At 41.3% G+C, this 17,990-nt stretch overlaps 1 protein-coding gene across 1 annotated transcript in view; it reads right to left on the bottom strand.

Moving 5' to 3' along the window:
• LOC139140568 (putative ankyrin repeat protein RF_0381) overlaps window positions 1–17,990 on the bottom strand; it is an 88,528-nt gene that overhangs the window by 29,942 nt on the left and 40,596 nt on the right. Inside the window, exon 8 of the mRNA XM_070709916.1 lies at window positions 7,626–7,745. Within this exon, the coding sequence (XP_070566017.1) occupies window positions 7,626–7,745 (120 nt within the window). The remainder of the gene's footprint in view (window positions 1–7,625; window positions 7,746–17,990) is intronic.

Genomic DNA, 17,990 nt, shown 5'->3' with positions numbered 1-17,990 from the left:
CTACCAACCTGTAGGGCCTACATGTAGGCCTACTGACGGGAAAAGCGAAATTCTAGCACTTTTTTATGAAATCCATCATCGTATATCACGGTCGCAATTTACATGCGGACTGAGCTCAGAGTTCACTATGACTTGACGTTGGATTTAATGGACCACGAAGGTAAATGCAGAAAGTGGAAAAGACATTTTCTTGAGCAATAGTCGCTACAGTCGCGGTATCTTTTCCCATACACCCGCTTTTCCGGAAAAGTGTTTTTAATATAAAAATGTGTACAATGTAAAACTTCGAAGTTCATCGTCTAAAAGTTGATTTGATATGCAGCAGTACGGTCTATTTTTTATATCAATGGGTATACTGATATTATAAGTTCTCGAAACTAGTACAAATAATTCCCCTAACTCTGAAAGTAATGCGCGTTAGTTCAGATTCATCACGATAGATCGATGCATCAAAATTTAGGATTCATGTGACTGAACTATCTTGTGATTTGTTTGCTAATTGACGTTTCGGCGGCGAAAGTCCAAGGCCCAAAGAAGAAGTATGCAGCCCAATCACATATTTTCGAAGAAATAACCACAGCTTTCCATATAATGTGCGAAATCCGGCCCTGACCAATGCTGCCGTCCTGTTTCCGAGAATAACTTTCGAGCGGTGAAGCTAACATTGCCACTGAACAGCCTTGACTCGCCTCCGAGTCGATTTTTGATGTGGTTGAAGCACGGTCCTTTGGTTGAATTAAACCACTGGCGAAGAGTATATTGGCAATATTCAAAAACATACCGGTGTGAAATGTAATGCAGATCTCCTGGTTATGTGTCAAATAAGCAATTTTTGTCGCAAGTCATATCTTGTTTTTCACAAAGTCGAACTCGCAAGAGGGCAGATCGTCTGTGCAGCCGACACGAACACAAACTGTCATGATACCGGCTACCAAATGCTATCACAAGATAGGCTGTCGTCTACTGACTCCACACATTTGTCATTTGAATGAACGATGTGTGACGAAAGGGAAGTATCCCATGTTTAACTGCTGTGGCGATATCGATGACAACCCTAACAAATCGTTATGAGACTGCATGAAGAACGAGCGCATTTTGCGAAAGATTATGATCTTAGTCGTTGTTATAAAACGTGCCTGCCTTTGAGAGTCATAATTGCTAAAGTCAACTAAAGGGACTGGTCAGTTTATTCGGCGGGGGGGGGGGGGCAGTAGATTCATAGGGGTCACCCCGTTTTTGACTATGATGATAGGGGGGTCACCATGTTTTTTGAAATGTCCAATTGGGGAGGGGGTTCAGTCTGTTTTAGAATTTTGACACGGACTCATACTTGCCTACAATGCATCGTGCAAGCGACAAATTTCATCATTCAGTTGCATTCATGGCGCGCCCTTTAGGCGCTTAACTTTAATATTAATAATACTTTTTTCAGAGCCCCCTTCAAGCTAGCACGAAACTTTAATATATCAGACATATATGTCAGAGATATCTGTATGTTAAAATGTTGTCGGTGCGCCCTTCGAGCGCATTACTTTAAAATATCGAACTTATTTTTCAGCATTCCCTTCAGCCGCATTACTTTCATATACCAGACATATATATCAGTGATATCCAGATGTTAATATTTTTCAGCGGGCGCTCCGGGCGCTGTACTTTAATATATCAGAAATATATAAAAATATTTTGATGTCTGTAAATTGAACGTCTGTTTTGCAAAGTGTACTAATCATAATGAAACCTCCAGCGCATATGAAAAGCATAATAAGTTCCTGATACTTTTCTGTTTTCTCAATGAGAATTCAGCATTAGAAAGCAACATGCACTAATATTTTACAATCAAGCGTCAAACTTCATGATATCTGATAGGCACATTAGACGCTGTTTATACTATTAGGAAATTAAATTTTAGCCAGGATTTATTAACGGAACACAGTCCCAGGTGTAGACTGGCCCCCAGTCGCGCTTTCTCTTCAGTTGAGTTACTTGCTGACCAGGCGGCGTTCACTCCACGATCTGTCGCAATAGCCTACCATTAACACAACGGTTTGCCGATGTTTAGTCCTTCAATTTATTATTTTTGATACTTATATGCCCACAGACTTGGAGAAGTCTATCCCTGATACTCTTACACTTACATACCCAATAGACAAACCTGGCGGTCATACCGTTATATGAGATACAACGTTTGCAACTCTAAAATCTGACCAGAAATACTTGGTACACTAGGAAGCACAAGAAAAATTTAAAAAAAGGACACATCTTACCTACAAGAGCAAAATAATTTGACCTTACAGCATTGATGTATCTTTTCACATTCATGCTTACCGATGGCTGGCTGTACCGATTTACTCATACGGAAACTATGACTATAGTAGGTTCCCTTTGAGCGTATTTCAAATTACTGATGCCATCAGCTACAGCAAAGTATTTTCAGTATTGTCGATTCTGTGTTCAGCATTTAATTTTACTCATTATTTTAAAACATTCGTTGTTCGATTTTGAAAGGTAGTCGATTCGCCGGATAATTGCTATGCACTCGCCAGGGCACAGGCGATTTGATAGTAACTATGCGAAACCCGCACGATGCAAATGACAAGTTGTATCATAGGGTTTTCGTCAAGCTACAGACCCTCTGCACACAAACGACGATTGAAGCATTCGTGCACCAGAGTGTTCATAACATTATGCCATACACGTAATGTGGGAGGACATCAGGCAACCTCTCCACATTCCGACATTGACCACGGTAATTAGGGAAGTCCCTGCCCTGACAATGCTTGTTGCACACTCAAACAAATAATTCCCTTTGTCTGTGTTGCACACTTCACCCTGACTGTACTGCTTATGCATTGTGACCACAGAGTGCGTACCGGGGGCCTTGGTTCGACCACTTAATATCGAAAAGGACACTAAATCATCTGGATAAAACGACCGATACATTCACAATTTTCAAATTTGATAATGGCCTTCCCGTCTCAGCAGTCTCCGACTTTTGCCATGGTAGTCAGCTGAGGTCGAGTAAGACAGCAAACAAAGGCTGTTTTAATCACGGCTATATCACGGTCATCTTTATTTCACGCAAAACTACTCAAGTTACTTTTTTTACTGTAGACGTTCTTAAAAGTTGTAGAACGCACTAGAAGTGAAGTCTGTGCAGTCATGGATGTAAGGGTACAGGAGGGCCTGATAATCCCTTTCACACCTATTATTTTATCTTTGTCGACGCTGGCCTTTTCAGCTGTGGCATGATCAGGACGGCCAAGACACTCCAGGACGTATCTGTGGTACGTCCAGGGACACACACACACACACACACACACACACACAAACTTCACTCATAATTTTCTATGCATCACAAAAATCTTTCAAATTTATAACATTCCTTTTTTCATCCATAGTGCAGTAGGGCTGACAGCGATCCTGCAAATGTGATTCGGGTGCAACTCAATGACAATGCGTTCAATCAACTTTTAACAAGTTAAGGAAAAGAAAACAAGTTTACAAGAATTTGATGCAAATTTCAGACTTGAACAAAGTCTATTTTCAGTTAAACTTTCTAGCAACAGTGACTCGAAGCAAGAAAACCGCTTTTGTTTATACATTCAAGGGGTTCCTCCTGATTGTTGTTAATGACATATGGCTATTTACACCTTGAGACAATGGAGCAATGAATCAGAGCCCTGCATGACTTGCCATTGCCTGACCTATCACTATTTTCTTCATGACATACCGGTGCAAAATGTAATGCAGGTCTCCTGGTTATGTGTCAAATAAGCAATTTTGGTCGCAGGTCATATCTTTTTTTCACAAAGTCGAACTCGCAAGAGGGCAGATCGTCTGTGTAGCCGACACGAACACAAACTGTCATGATACCGGCTACCAAATACTATCACAAGATAGGCTGTCGTCTACTGACTCCACACATTTGTCATTTGAATGAATGATGTGTGACGAAAAGGGAAGTATCCCATGTGTAACTGCTGTGGCGATATCGATGGCAACCTTCCTGATATGTTAATGACATATGGCTATTTACACCTTGAGACAATGGAGCAATGAATCGAGAGCAATGAATCAGAGCCCTGCATGACTTGCCATTGCCTGACCTATCACTATTTTCGTCATGACTGCAGCAACATATACTGTGGTATACAAAACGCAAGCTTTATTTCAGTCGAAAGATAAAAAGACAGTTGCAAAATGATAAGAATTGAAGGAGGGATATGTGTCTACTACAGTGCGGGGACTCCAAAGTGCAAACACTAAGCCCTTCAAGATGGTTTCCAGATGGTATGTGTGAGCCCAGGTGAATTGATATATGTTTCTCACTATCACGGTCCCTTTTGTGGAGGGACGTGTCACTATACATCCAGCTATTCTTTAACACATATAGTCCTTTTCAATTTGTAGAGACTGTAAGTTGTCATCCTCAGTGTTGTTTTACAATCTTTACCTCACACGTAAAATTATGCAACTTTATTGGATTGCATAATAAGGTACATAATTTTAGTGAGCCATTAAACCCTTTTATACAAGTGCATAAAGATGCATATAGGCACCACCACTGACACCATGTTTACACACCTTTATGCACTGCATAAAGGTGCGTAAAGGAGCTGACCAACTTTATGCAAATTTATGCAATTGCATAAAGAATGTTAAATTTGGATTTCATCCAGTGAGCTAGTAAAGGTCACTTCTACATTTCTGCGATTTTCTTAGTTTTTTCGGCAATGTGACGCAAATTCTTGAGAGTATAGCTCGTCGTCACGATGACATATTTGCTTGGTTTTATTACACAGATGGTAATGAACGATTCCGTCCACTATATACCGTCTCAAATTGTAACGAGCTCGAACAAAACCTGGTATCGATAAACGTAAACTTGCAGCAGGAGAGGGGTCAATTTGATCGGGGAGGGGGTTTCAAGCTGATAAGTATAAACGCAATCCATGTCTTGACTCAAATGATTGATCATGAAAGGCCATAGTCCTCTATCGTTAACGTTGTAGTTCTTGACGTACATTAAGTTTTGGAATTTTGTTTTATTTGTATGTGTATAGGATCTTTAGGAAAAAGCGTTTTTGACACTGCCAATGTTGATTGCAAAACGAATTTACAAGTGTAATATTTTTAGGTGTTTCAACTTTTGCAACGCTTTCACTCAGCATAAATAGTGTCTGCAGTAGTCATACTTTCCGTTACACTGGCTAAGCTAGTATCCATCATAAATACTTTTATGGATTCTCAAAATCTAGCCAGGTCTGTGTTTTTTAGACCCACAATGCATTGTGACACTAGAATCCATTAGTATCCAAAATGGATTTTGGCATGTATTCCCCGCAGCCTTAGTTTTGCTGGATACTGGGGGAATCCATTATGTATTCCGGTGCTGGATTCTCAGTACTGGATAATGATGGATACTCTAATGGATTCTGCTGTATACTGTAAGAATCCATCAAATGGATATTGCTATAGGTCTGTGGATACGGAACACTTCACATGGTGATGAAGATCACATTTTGGATTCCAGCCGAAGCCAACAGAAAACACCAGATGTGTCCAGACGATAAAAACGGTACATTTAGCCATAGATGCTACAAAAAAATCTTGCTAGGTATCGACATCTTAAGTTTACATTCCCTACCATAAAAATCTCTGATAACAACAAACATTTACAAGTTAGACAGTTCTTACACTTCCAAGTCCTGCGAAATGAAAATCTGGCCTTTCTTTCATCTGTTACGGAAATTTAACAAAAATCAGGGTATACAAAAATGACTACTCTATCGGAGCTCAAGTACACGACCTCTAACATTGTAGTACTCTTTTAGCCTAAAGAAACACCGAATTTCGATATTCTACACATGTCTATACCCGCAAAGTACTAGAAATACATTTTAACACTGGCTTTTCGATGTCAGGCGAAACATTGCGATAAATCGGGACTTAACTTGGTGAAGTCAAAAGCGGTAAGGTAGACAAGCATTTACACAAAGCAAACGCTGTCCTCACAAATTTGGTCGTTAAAGTTTTCAAACAACAACATTTCAGTTGTTAACATACATACTTTACCGAATCATGGAGAACTCCTGGCACATAAAATATTCCGACGGTTAAAAAACTGCAAACAGAAAATTTTGAGATACAGGGACAATTGCGGAATGTAAACAACTCGGCGATGTCAACTGCTGTTAAGTCTGGAACTACAGTGATGTGTTTTGGATTTCTATTCGAAACTTTGTCACTTTACAGCAACATACTGACTGTCTGCAGATCTTTATTTGCATCGAATCTCGCTACTAATATGTAAAAAATACTTCAAAACCAATTTTCTTTCTAAAAATGGACTTGCGGGTAATCCGAAATAACTTGTAATCCGAAAACATTATTACCGTATACCCTCAGCAGTGTCTATGACCGAACATTGTGCAGTCGATCGCACTGCATGAAAACGAAATAATTTAGATAAATTATTATATAATACACGTAAATTCAAATGAATCCACATAAATACACGCTTGCTGAATACAAGAAATGGATTCTTGGACTTTCTTCATCTGTATATGCACTCTTCAGCTGAAATACAGGCAATAATCCTGCTAATACATTAAGTATTGGAAGGTTTTTATGTAGTGTCGGGTCCAGCTTCATTAGGTCCCCGACCCATTAGCACAACATATATTCCAAGTAGGATCATACAATGCTAATCCAAAGTCCCTTTGATCTTTACTGCAGTTGCCTGTCCCGTTTTTCTCTAGGGCTATGGTTATACTAACATTTTAGAATCGATTTCTTATTTGTGGAAAGAAAGTGGACGTAAATGTAAAGTATCGATTGAGTTACGCTTGTATGATTTAGAGAAAAAAATCAGTAGGATACCGTTTTTGAAGTAAAAGTTGGATAAATGGTCACTACTGGCCGTAATTTCTGGACACATTTCAGGAGAGCTTCTTACCTTCTCCTTTTAATTACTCTTCCTATCTTTCGCAATGTTGACAACCCATTAAATCACTGATAAGTCCAAGTATTAGAATAATTAGTTGTGTTGACTAATAATTACAAGATGTGTATATGAGAGATAACATCTTTGTTATGGGGTGTAAAATAAACACAATGTCAAGAGACGACGTTGTGTATATACAATCATTTATTTAATTACTCCGATTAGTCAGAGCATGAAGAAACGAAGAGGAATTGATAGAGTAAACACTGAGGAAAAACTCAATACGTCTGGGCCGCCTGTGGTGCGACATTGGAGCCTGTAGATGTTTTCACGAATCAATATCGACAGTAACTATATGTTACTACAGGCGCTTAGTGAGATAGCTTGGAGTTAATCTAAAGCAAAATTTTACATACACTTACATTTGCTCTTGATGTTTCACTAAGTCTTTATTTGATTTTAAACATCACTTGCAAAAGCAAACCTTCAGGCAGCACACCAATTGCAGTAATCATACATTACACGATTTAACGGTAAGGAAAGCAATATCATTTAAATGAAGCGCCTGAAACATTGAAATATTTACTTCACAGATCTTCTTCTAGTCGTGCAATATTTAAAAACCAGAAGGGACTTGTGCATTACAAGGTACAGATTCGGCCTTAACTTAAGCACTCACCGAGTCTTTCTTTGCGATGCTTGCCCCCGAGCTAAGGAGAAATTTTACTACTTTATGTAGTGGATATTCAGCTTTTCTTTTGAGTCTGATCAAAGTTGTGTGAAGAGGAGTTTCTTTTTTCTGTAAACAAAGAATATGGTTGAAAAGTTGAGAGTATTTGCTTAAGTTATACTTCTTGCGAATTACGGCAGATTTATAAGTATAGAACTATGGTCCCATATTTCGCATAATTGCAGCCAATGGATCAAAAATATTATACAATTGAGATTACATTTTTTCCATTAACTGTTTGGTCAGCAAAGCTATCAGTACAAAATCCTGAAGATTACTTGTTGAAAATAAAAAAAAATCGGATGTTATTTACTTATTTTTTGTTCGGCGGTGACAACTCAATTCAAACATGTTGCCTCCTTTTAGAAAGATAAAAGCTATAGAAAATCTAAATAAGACTTACTGGGAACTGTACGCTAAAAGGTATGTAGAAGCAATGGTGTCGAAGCAACAGTAGAGAAAACAGCGATTTTCGTGTAAGTTTATGTGGTGTTTTTTAATATGCTCCTGATCTTTGTTTAAGTATGCCTTTTCATATAGGTGCATTCAATTTTGATAAATGGACCAATTACAGAAAGTCAGTAAATATGCAAATGATCAACACTGAAATCCATGGAAACCAAATTTGAAAAGTATGGCTATCAAAATATATGTCCCTTTCAAGTCTGATAAAATTAAGTTTATTCAGTAGTGATAAATTCTAATGATTGACAGTAATTGAATATTTTAGTAAGTTATTGATGAGCACGTAATACAAGTCACATTTGTATAGAATGATTGAGACTGAGTGCAATCAAGGTATTCCAAAAGTTGGATCAATTTCTATACATTTAGATTTAACTTATGGCCTAGTTAAACATTAATACAAAAATGCCGATTGAGTGCAATCAAGGTATTCCAAAAGTTGGATCAATTTCTATACATTCAGATTTTACTTATGGCCTAGTTAAAACATTAATCAAAAATGCCGATGATTTATTATGGCATATAAAACTTATAAAAACTCTGTGCATGGCTATATCTAAATATCACGAACATAGGTATGAAGTATATTCAAAATAAACGCATTCAAATATCATGAAAATACTGCAAAAGATGCGTGAGGACATAGGCGCTGCATATCGCCCAACACAAAGCAGAGGGCAATGCACAGCGCCAATATCCAGGTGCATCCTTTGTGGTATTTTCATGAAAACCTTATTATTTTATACCGTACATTCCTTACTTGAGCATCAAATTGACAGAGTAATGACCATTTTCGTGCAATGTCAACAAGTTTTCGTGCAATTTATAGCGCAAGTGTGGAACACTCTCTCGTACGCGCTTCTGCATGTTCTCGATATTGTGTATGCAGTACACACGTATGTGCGTACAGATCGCTCGCGAGGCGTGTTCTGGCATTGGTCCAATGAGTCCCTTGAAACATTCAACACTGAACATGCAGATGATGGGGCGCCTTGAACCGTACGTGTTACGGCGTTCCGTGTGTTTTTTTTAGCGCACGCAAAAGTTTATTGGTTTAGTCTACATTCCCATTCAATCTATCTCCAAAAAGAAACACACAATACACAATGCTCATTGTAACCATAGACAAATTTTTTATTTTTTTATTTTCTTTCCTGATTGTATATATATATATATATATATATATATATATATATATATATATATATATATATATATATATATACATACTGTATACAGGTACTATATGTACCTACCTAATACGAGTGAGTAACCTGTTAGCGAGAGTGGGTACAGCGCCACCAGTGTCAGACTTTCACTGCTGAGAATCTCGCGATATCTGACGAGATTCATTAAAGAGTTTGACTTGCAGACAACTGCACATTTTCTGTGTCTGCCTCATTGATATTTCTTTTCAAGCTTTTGACAGCAGTGAACGTTGTGGTCGAGTAAACTGTAGATGTATACTCTCCTTTATTTTAACAGGGTTTCCCTTACACTGGCTACATAATTTGGCGCCCAACGTGGTGCTCCGTTGCAAAAGTGTTGCAGTACACAGGCATATGGTTCCCTATGAAGTTTATGTCGCAGTGTTTGACAGGTGATGTATCGAGCATTATCTCCATGGTAACTCCTAGTCAACTATTAAAGTGAACCACCAGTTATACGTCGCTGAAGAGAAATAAAGAGGTTTGAACTGAATTGCTGTGCTAGTTGAAAGTACAAGAGAGACTCTGTAAACTATATATTTTGTTTCCTTCTACGATAAATACCTGCTCAATATCTGATTGACATACTTGTGTGTTTACAAGCAATGATGGGTACCCCTCCACACACCTGTACACCTTGCGAATTTAGAGCCCTGTTGGACCATACCCTTTATATTAAGGGCATTGCAGGGAGTGCTACACTGTGAGGAGTTGAATGAATTCCTGTCATCTGTTGGTACAGTCAGCCATATTGTCTGGCTGGTCGACCCAGAGTCAGTTAGTCGTAGTGACCATGGTTCTACCAGTTTACTGACAAGGCCACAGCTCAAGAAGCATTGTGAAACTTAATGGCCGACTGTTCCTGGGTAGCAAGTTGACAATTACTAGGGTGCCGGTCAGTTTGTACGATAGACTCCGATATGAGGCCACACCATCAGCATCTAACACCATACCCAAGACAATGAGCAGCAATATGACATCAAGACCAGTTGTCACGCCAACCAGGTACACACCCTGTCATAACACTGCATGAAAACCCAATAATACTTACTGTATTAGCATGGATTATTGCCTGTATTTTAGCTGAAGAGTGCATATACAGATGAATACAGTCAATAATCCATTGCTTGTATTCAGCAAGCCTGTATTCATGTGGATTCATGTGAATTCACGTGTATTATTCTATAATACAGGCAACTCATTAGTGTGAATTTATCTGTATTATTGCTTTTTCATGCAGTGTAAGTTGCGGTACGAGAGTGAAGTAACCAATGCCGGTGAAGTCGACAAGACCGAATTGAACAGCATGATCGAAGTTCTGCATAAAGCTGAACATGAAGTAACCCCTGTCAGTCGGCAACCTGGTATAGGCGTCAAACCAAAGTACGGTAGCCCAGCGGTGTCATGTCCAGTTACAACTGACAAGTCTACGGTCTTGCTACCAGCTGCATTGTTTCAACCGCCAAGAATTTCAACTTTTTCTGGTGACCCAAAGAATAAAGGTGACTCAGACTTTGAGTCCTGGAAATATGAAATTGAGTGTTTGCAGAGAGATGGAACACATAGCAAGGAGACGCTGGCCACAGCAGCTAGGAAGTCACTGCGTGGAGATGCAGGTAGAGTTGTGATGCACATGGGTTTAGATGTAACCATTGAAGCTATCCTGGAAAAGTTGAGTGGGATATATGGTGTGGTTGAAACTGGTGCTACTCTACTACAGCAATTTTATAACAGCAAACAGGAAGAGAAGGAGACAGTGGCTGGATATGGATGTCGCCTTGAGTTAGCAATTAACAAGGCCAAGGAGAGAGGTGGTATAGCAGCAGTGGTAGTGGATGAAGCTCTCAGAACTGTATTTTGGAAGGGTTTGCGTGATGAACGAGTAAAAATATTGCCAGATATCGCTATGATAAGGCAACATCATTCGATGAGTTGCTCCGCATCGCCCGCCTAGCAGAACAAGAAGTGAAGGAAACATTTGCGTATGCCAAACCTGCATGTGCTGGTATCTCCAATCAGACCATTGTCCCTGAAAAGGCAAATGCTGTGAAGGAGGACTCAGTAGTAAAGGAAATTCAGCAATACATGCAGTCTTTGGCAGCCAGACTTGACAGGATGGAGGGTAATGGTACGAGTTCAGACGCTAACCCTCAAGACATGCCCTCACAGCAGGGTCGTGGTAGAGGTAGGCAAAGAGAAAGAAATCTGCCTGAACAAAATGCTGGCACAAGAAGGAGAGGTAGAAGTCCAGAAGGTACTGGCCGCATCCGGGGACCTGTAATTTGTTACAGATGTGGTCAGGAGGGACACATAGCCAGAGGTTGCCGAAATCCCAAGATGGTGGACAACGCCCCTTCTGTTCCTGAGCAATCTGGTCAGTTAAACCCCCAGCTGCCTCCACCGGCGGGCGGGTGGTAGGCAGAACAATACCAGTTTGGGATTCAGCAACAGATGACGGCAGCCAGACAGGATAGTAATTGTAGTGATCACATGGGTGCTAATGTATCACTGGGCAGCAATATAGACTTACACCACTTGAGTGCTACTCAATATCAGCTGGCCCAAGAGCTACTAGCGAGGAAGTCTGATGTATTCTCAAAACATGACAATGATCTTGGTTATTGTACAGCTGTACAACATGAGATACCACTCAGTGATACCCACCCTATTCGTGAAAGGCATCGCCGCATACCCCCTGCCATGTATGATGAAGTGAGGTCCCTCCTCCAGGGTATGTTGGCAAGTGGGGCCATACGCGAGTCAAGTAGTCCATCGGCAGCCCCATTGTGCTTGTCAAGAAGAAAGATGGGTCAATTCGCCTATGTGTGGATTACAGAAGGTTGAACGCCAAGACCGTCAAAGACTCGTATGCCATGCCAAGAATAGAGGAGAGTATTGATGCCTTGAAAGGAGCCAAGTGGTTTTCAACAATTGATTTGAAGAGCGGTTATTGGCAGATTGGAATGGCGGACAAAGATAGACCAAAGACGGCCTTTACCACACCCTTTGGATTCTACAAGTGCAACCGTATGCCATTCGGGTTGACCAATGCTCCAAGCACATTTCAGAGGCTCATGGAAAAGTGTATGGGAGACTATAATCTAAAGATATGCCTTGTGTATCTGGACGATATAATCATATCTCATCCACTTTTGAAGAACACCTTCAGCGGCTTGAGGCAGTCTTTGATCGTCTCCAAGAGTATGGGCTGAAGGTAAAGGCATCAAAATGCCAACTTTCAAGAGTCAAGTCAAGTACCTTGGGCACGTGGTTTCAGGAGATGGCGTAGAGACTGATCCGGACAAGGTTGAAGCCCTGAACACTGCATGAAAACCCAATAATACTTACTGTATTAGCATGGATTATTGCCTGTATTTTAGCCGAAGAGTGCATATACAGATGAATACAGTCAATAATCCATTGCTTGTATTCAGCAAGCCTGTATTAATGTGGATTCACCTGAATTCACGTGTATTATTCACTAATACAGGCAAATTATTAGTGTTAATTTATCTGTATTATTGCGTTTTCATGCAGTGGAAAACATGGCCTGTTCCGAGGAGTGTCCACGAGGTCAAGTCCTTCTTAGGTTTTGCCGGTTACTATCGGAGGTTCGTCCCAGGTTTTTCAAAGATAGTGAAGCCATTGAATGATTTGACAGCTGGACTCCCAAGCAAGCGCAAGGACGAAGAAGAACCAAACGCTTATCACTGCCTGAGTTTGTGTGGACAGACCAATGCCACACTGCTTTCAATGACATCATTCACAGGTTATCAAATCCACCCATACTTGCTTATGCTGACTATGGCATCCCATTTGAGCTCCACACAGATGCGAGCCTTAATGGTCTAGGTGCTGCTTATATCAAGAACAAAATGGCAGGAAGAGAGTTGTTGCATATGCGAGTAGGGGTTTGTCTCCGAGTGAAAGAAACTACCCAGCTCATAAGCTTGAATTTCTAGCCTTAAAGTGGGCAGTAACTGACAAGTTCCACGATTACCTGTATGGAAAACTCATTCAAGGTAGTTACTGACAACAACCCTTTAACCTATGTAACAACCAAAGTTAGATGCCACTGGTCATCGATGGCTTGCTGCACTTTCAACGTATAACTTCAGTCTTGCTTACCGACCAGGTACAAGAAATGCCGATGCTGATGGCCTATCTCGCCGACCTCACACTCCTAACCAAGAGACCGACTCTGACTCACTTCAGGATACCCTCAGTCGCTATGAGACAGGAGGGAGTGAAGTGCCATGTGAATCGGTAGAGGCTGTGTGTCAGTCTTATATGACTGCAAGGATTCCCTTGGTAGAGATGGTTGGTTGTTCAAATACAGCAGTACCAGAGACCATAGATTGTCCCCCAACACTGCCAGGGAGTGAATCTTTACCCACACTGACCAGGGATGAGTGGGTGGCTGCACAGCAAAGGGACCCTGCCATTCAACGCATCGTCATCCTCAAGAAGAGTGGAAAACTTCCAACCAGAACAAAACGGAAGACTGAGAGTTCAGAGGTTCGGCGTTATCTCTATGAATGGCAGAGACTCAGTTTCAAGAGTGGTGTTTTGTACAGGAGTCGTATTACAGGTGAAGGCAACTAGGTGCATCAACTAGTACTCCCGAGACAGTACAGAGCCATGGTTCTCAGAGGTCTGCATGATGATGCTTGGTAAGGACAGAACATTAGACTTGGTGAGATCTCGCTTCTTCTGGCCTTACATGGCACATGACGTTGAGACTAAGATCAAGTCATGTGAGAGATGTGTGAGAAGGAAGGTGCCCCCAGGTGCAAAATCAGTTGCCCCATTGGTGAACATACAGACCAGTCAGCCAATGGAATTAGTATGCATGGACTATCTGACCCTAGAAGAATCCAAGGGAGGTGTATCTAACATTCAGGTGATCACTGATTACTTCACACGCTATGCAGTCGCAATCCCAACCCAGAACCAGACCGCACAGACTACAGCTAGGCATCTCTTCAACAGCTTCATGGTACATTATGGGTTTCAGCCCGGTTACATTCAGACCAGGGAAGAAACTTTGAGTGTGAGGTCATTCGACAACTTTGCCAAATAACAGGAGTCCAGAAGTCAAGAACAACCCCATCCACCCTATGGGCAATAGACAGACAGAGCGTTTTAACCGTACATTTCTTGACGTGCTTGGCACTTGAAGGAGCACCAGAAGAAGGACTGGAAATCATATGTCGGTCCACTTGTGCATGCATACAACTGCACTACTAACAATTCCACTGGTTATGCCCCCTACTATCTCATGTTCGGACACCATTCCCAGATTACCTATCGACGTGTACCTTGGATTGGAACCTGAGGGCGATTTGCCAAATACATATGGTGAATATGCGCAGGACCTCAGAGACCGACCTGACTGTGCATATACGATTGCATCAAAGGCAGCTGCTAAGAAGTCCTCATACAACAAGAAGAGGTATGACAGTAGGGCAAGGGGAGCTGTGTTGGAGCATGGTGACCGGGTTTTGGTGAAGAATGTTAGCTTTAAAGGGAAACACAAGATTGCTGACCGATGGGAGAGAGATGTGTATGTAGTGGTTTGCAAGACCAATCCTGACCTCCCTGTGTATACAGTCCGGCCAGAGTCTGGGGTTGGAAGAGAGAGAACTCTCCATCGCAACCTACTGTTACCATGCTTCTCATTGCCCTGCCCATCTGAGAATCAAAGAGCAAAACCCAAAGAGACTGTTGATTATACAAGATTGACAAGCAAGGCAGAAGAATCACAGGATCATAGTAGAGTTTCGTCAGACTCGGATGGTGACCAGGATGTTCATTTCGTCCCAGTCTATCATGCACCACAGGAGAGGGTACTCGAACCTGAAGAGGTATCAGACCCAGATACTGTGCCCAAAGAGGAGAAACAGGCCATGGTTGGGAAAAAGCCCACATCAGTGGTCAGTGGTGTCAGTCCACCAGGGACTACTTCAGATACACTTCCGATTGAGAATTCCTCACTACCAGGAGTACAATGTGTTGTTGAGAACGAAGTGAGCGGAAGTTTGGAGCAATCAAATGACCTGAGTCTACAGGAAGATGCTGAGCCACACAAGGAGTTTGAAATTAAGGAGGAAGTACACTTCGAACCCATGCAAGAAGTGGAAGGGGAACCCTTAAGGAGATCAAAGCGGACAATACGACCACCAGATCGCCTGAATCTTACTCAGGTTTGCAGTAAGCCAGAATGAATGGTCAAAGCAGATTACCTCACATCTGTAAAGTTTAACGCCTAAGGTGACTCTGCAGAACGTCTTTGTGCTGCGTTGATTGACATTGTGTCGAAGGGTTAATCACAGACTGTATTTTCTTGTGAATATCAGGACGATATTCCAGAAAGCAGGGGAGTGTGTAACCATAGACAAGTTTTTATTTTTTTATTTTCCTTTCTGATTGTATATATATATATACTGTATACAGGTACTATATGTACCTACCTAATACGAGTGAGTAACCTGTTAGCGAGAGTGGGTACCGTGCCACCAGTGTCAGACTTTCACTGCTGAGAATCTCGCGATATGATGGGATTCATTAAAGAGTTTGACTTGCAGACAACTGCACATTTTCTGTGTCTGCCTCATTGATATTTCTTTTCAAGCTTTTGACAGCAGTGAACGTTGTGGTCGAGTAAACTGTAAGTGTATACTCTCCTTTATTTAACAGGGTTCCCTTACACTGGCTACATAATCACTTTGTACATGAGGAGCGGCTCATGTGCTTAATTCTGGTCTAGGGTACTTGAAAAATATTACCAGCAAAGTTTGCCGTTAAAGACTGTTATGGCAATCTGCACAGAAAATTTACCCCACGCTAAAAACCAGAAGGAACAATCCTTTTTCCTAAAATGTTTTCTAAAGGAAAAAGGTTCTCTGGAAAAGCGTAGGTGATTTACCATCAAAAATAAGTGTCTGGAAAAGCGTAAGTGATTCACAATCGAAGTACAAAAATTGCAAAGAGGATTCATAAGGGTGGGTGGGGGGGGACTTGGTGTCTGGCCACGTCCTAGCCAGTTGAAGCGTAAGTCTGGACTAGTGCTACCTCGTGTGGCACCCTTACTTCATCCGCGACTTCCACAATCACAGCCAATCAACGGCCTCTAGATGTTTCCTTCGAAACTTCCAATGAATCACTGATCAAGGCAATCCCGCCAAGATTACAACAGCATTGCAGCTAGTGTCATTTCCTTTGCTACAGTTTACATACTCTGTATCTATCAGGTTAGATCTACCTCAGCGTACATAGCTACATATATCTCTGCCGACAAAGCAATATTTTAACGCTTTCCTTCGAACCATAATAAAATATTTTTCTCGATGGCAGATGTATAATAACATGAGGTTATTAGGAAACTACCGCAAAGGATGCACAAGGACATTGGCGCAGCGTATCGCCCAATGCAAAGCGGAGGGCAGTGCGCGACACAATGTCAGAGTGCATCCTTTGCGGTATTTTCGTGATAACCTTACTCTTATACATCTTACATTCCAGACAGGGGCATCAAATTGTCAGATTAGTAACCACTTCCTTGCAATTTCAACAATTTTGCTTCTGGTTTTATCGCGCCAGTGTGTAACGCTATCTCAGACGCGTTTCTGCATGTATTGGAGTGTGTGCACTACACATGTATGTACAGGGCACGCGAGACATGTTCTGGCACTCGTTCAATGGTTTCCAGAAACCTTTCAAAGTGAACGCGCAGATACCTCGCAGGCAATGTGGTGGCCTGGAAACTGTTCGTGTTACAGAACGGGCGTTCACTACAGCTTTTTAGCGCATGCAAAATTCTTTTGTTCTTGATGGTAGATGTATAATAATATGAGGTCAGTACAAAAATACCACAAAGGATGCACGAGGACATTGGCGCAGTGTGCGGCGGGTGTGCGGCACCAATATCTGGTTGCATCCTTTGCTGTATTTCCATCATAAAGTTATTGTTATACATCTTACATTCGCGAATGGGGCATCAAATTGTCAGATTAGTGACCGTTTTCGTGCAATGTCAACAATTATTCTACCAATTTATAGTGCAAGTGTGAACGCTATCCCGGACGCACTACTGCAAGTTATTGATAGTCTGTGTGTGCACTATAGCACTACACACCTATGTACAGAGCGCGCAAGAGATATGTTATGGCATTCGTCCAATGTGTCCCTTCAAACCATTCAACAGTGAACGAGCAGATACAGCTGGAGGGGATGAGGCACCTTGAAACCGTATTGTTACTGAACGGGCGTTCCGTACGGCTTTTTAATGAACGCTAAATTCTATTGTTCTCGATGGTAGATGTATAATAATAATCAGTACATCAATCTTTGTATGTGGCAACCATTGTAAATAAGGGACTGGACATAAATTACAGAGGGGGCTGGGTCTGTGTTCTTTGAAACACCGTTGCATCACAAATAGTGACCCTTCGAAAGTTAATGCACAAAACTTAGTGACCCTCCTCCTTATCCGTGCATAAAAATATGTGACCCTCCCCTGTTACTCAACAAAACCGTGATATGTTCAAGTCCCCCTTCTGACTTGCTATACTTTTGAAGTCACCCTCCAAAAAGGAAGGCAAATGTGGCCGATATAATGCTTAGTCCAAAAAATGTCAAA

This window comes from Ptychodera flava, chromosome 1 (genome assembly GCF_041260155.1).
Source record: "Ptychodera flava strain L36383 chromosome 1, AS_Pfla_20210202, whole genome shotgun sequence".
Classification (NCBI taxonomy): domain Eukaryota; kingdom Metazoa; phylum Hemichordata; class Enteropneusta; family Ptychoderidae; genus Ptychodera; species Ptychodera flava.
Note: the sequence above shows the minus strand (reverse complement) of the source record. Positions and strands in the feature narration are given on the sequence as shown.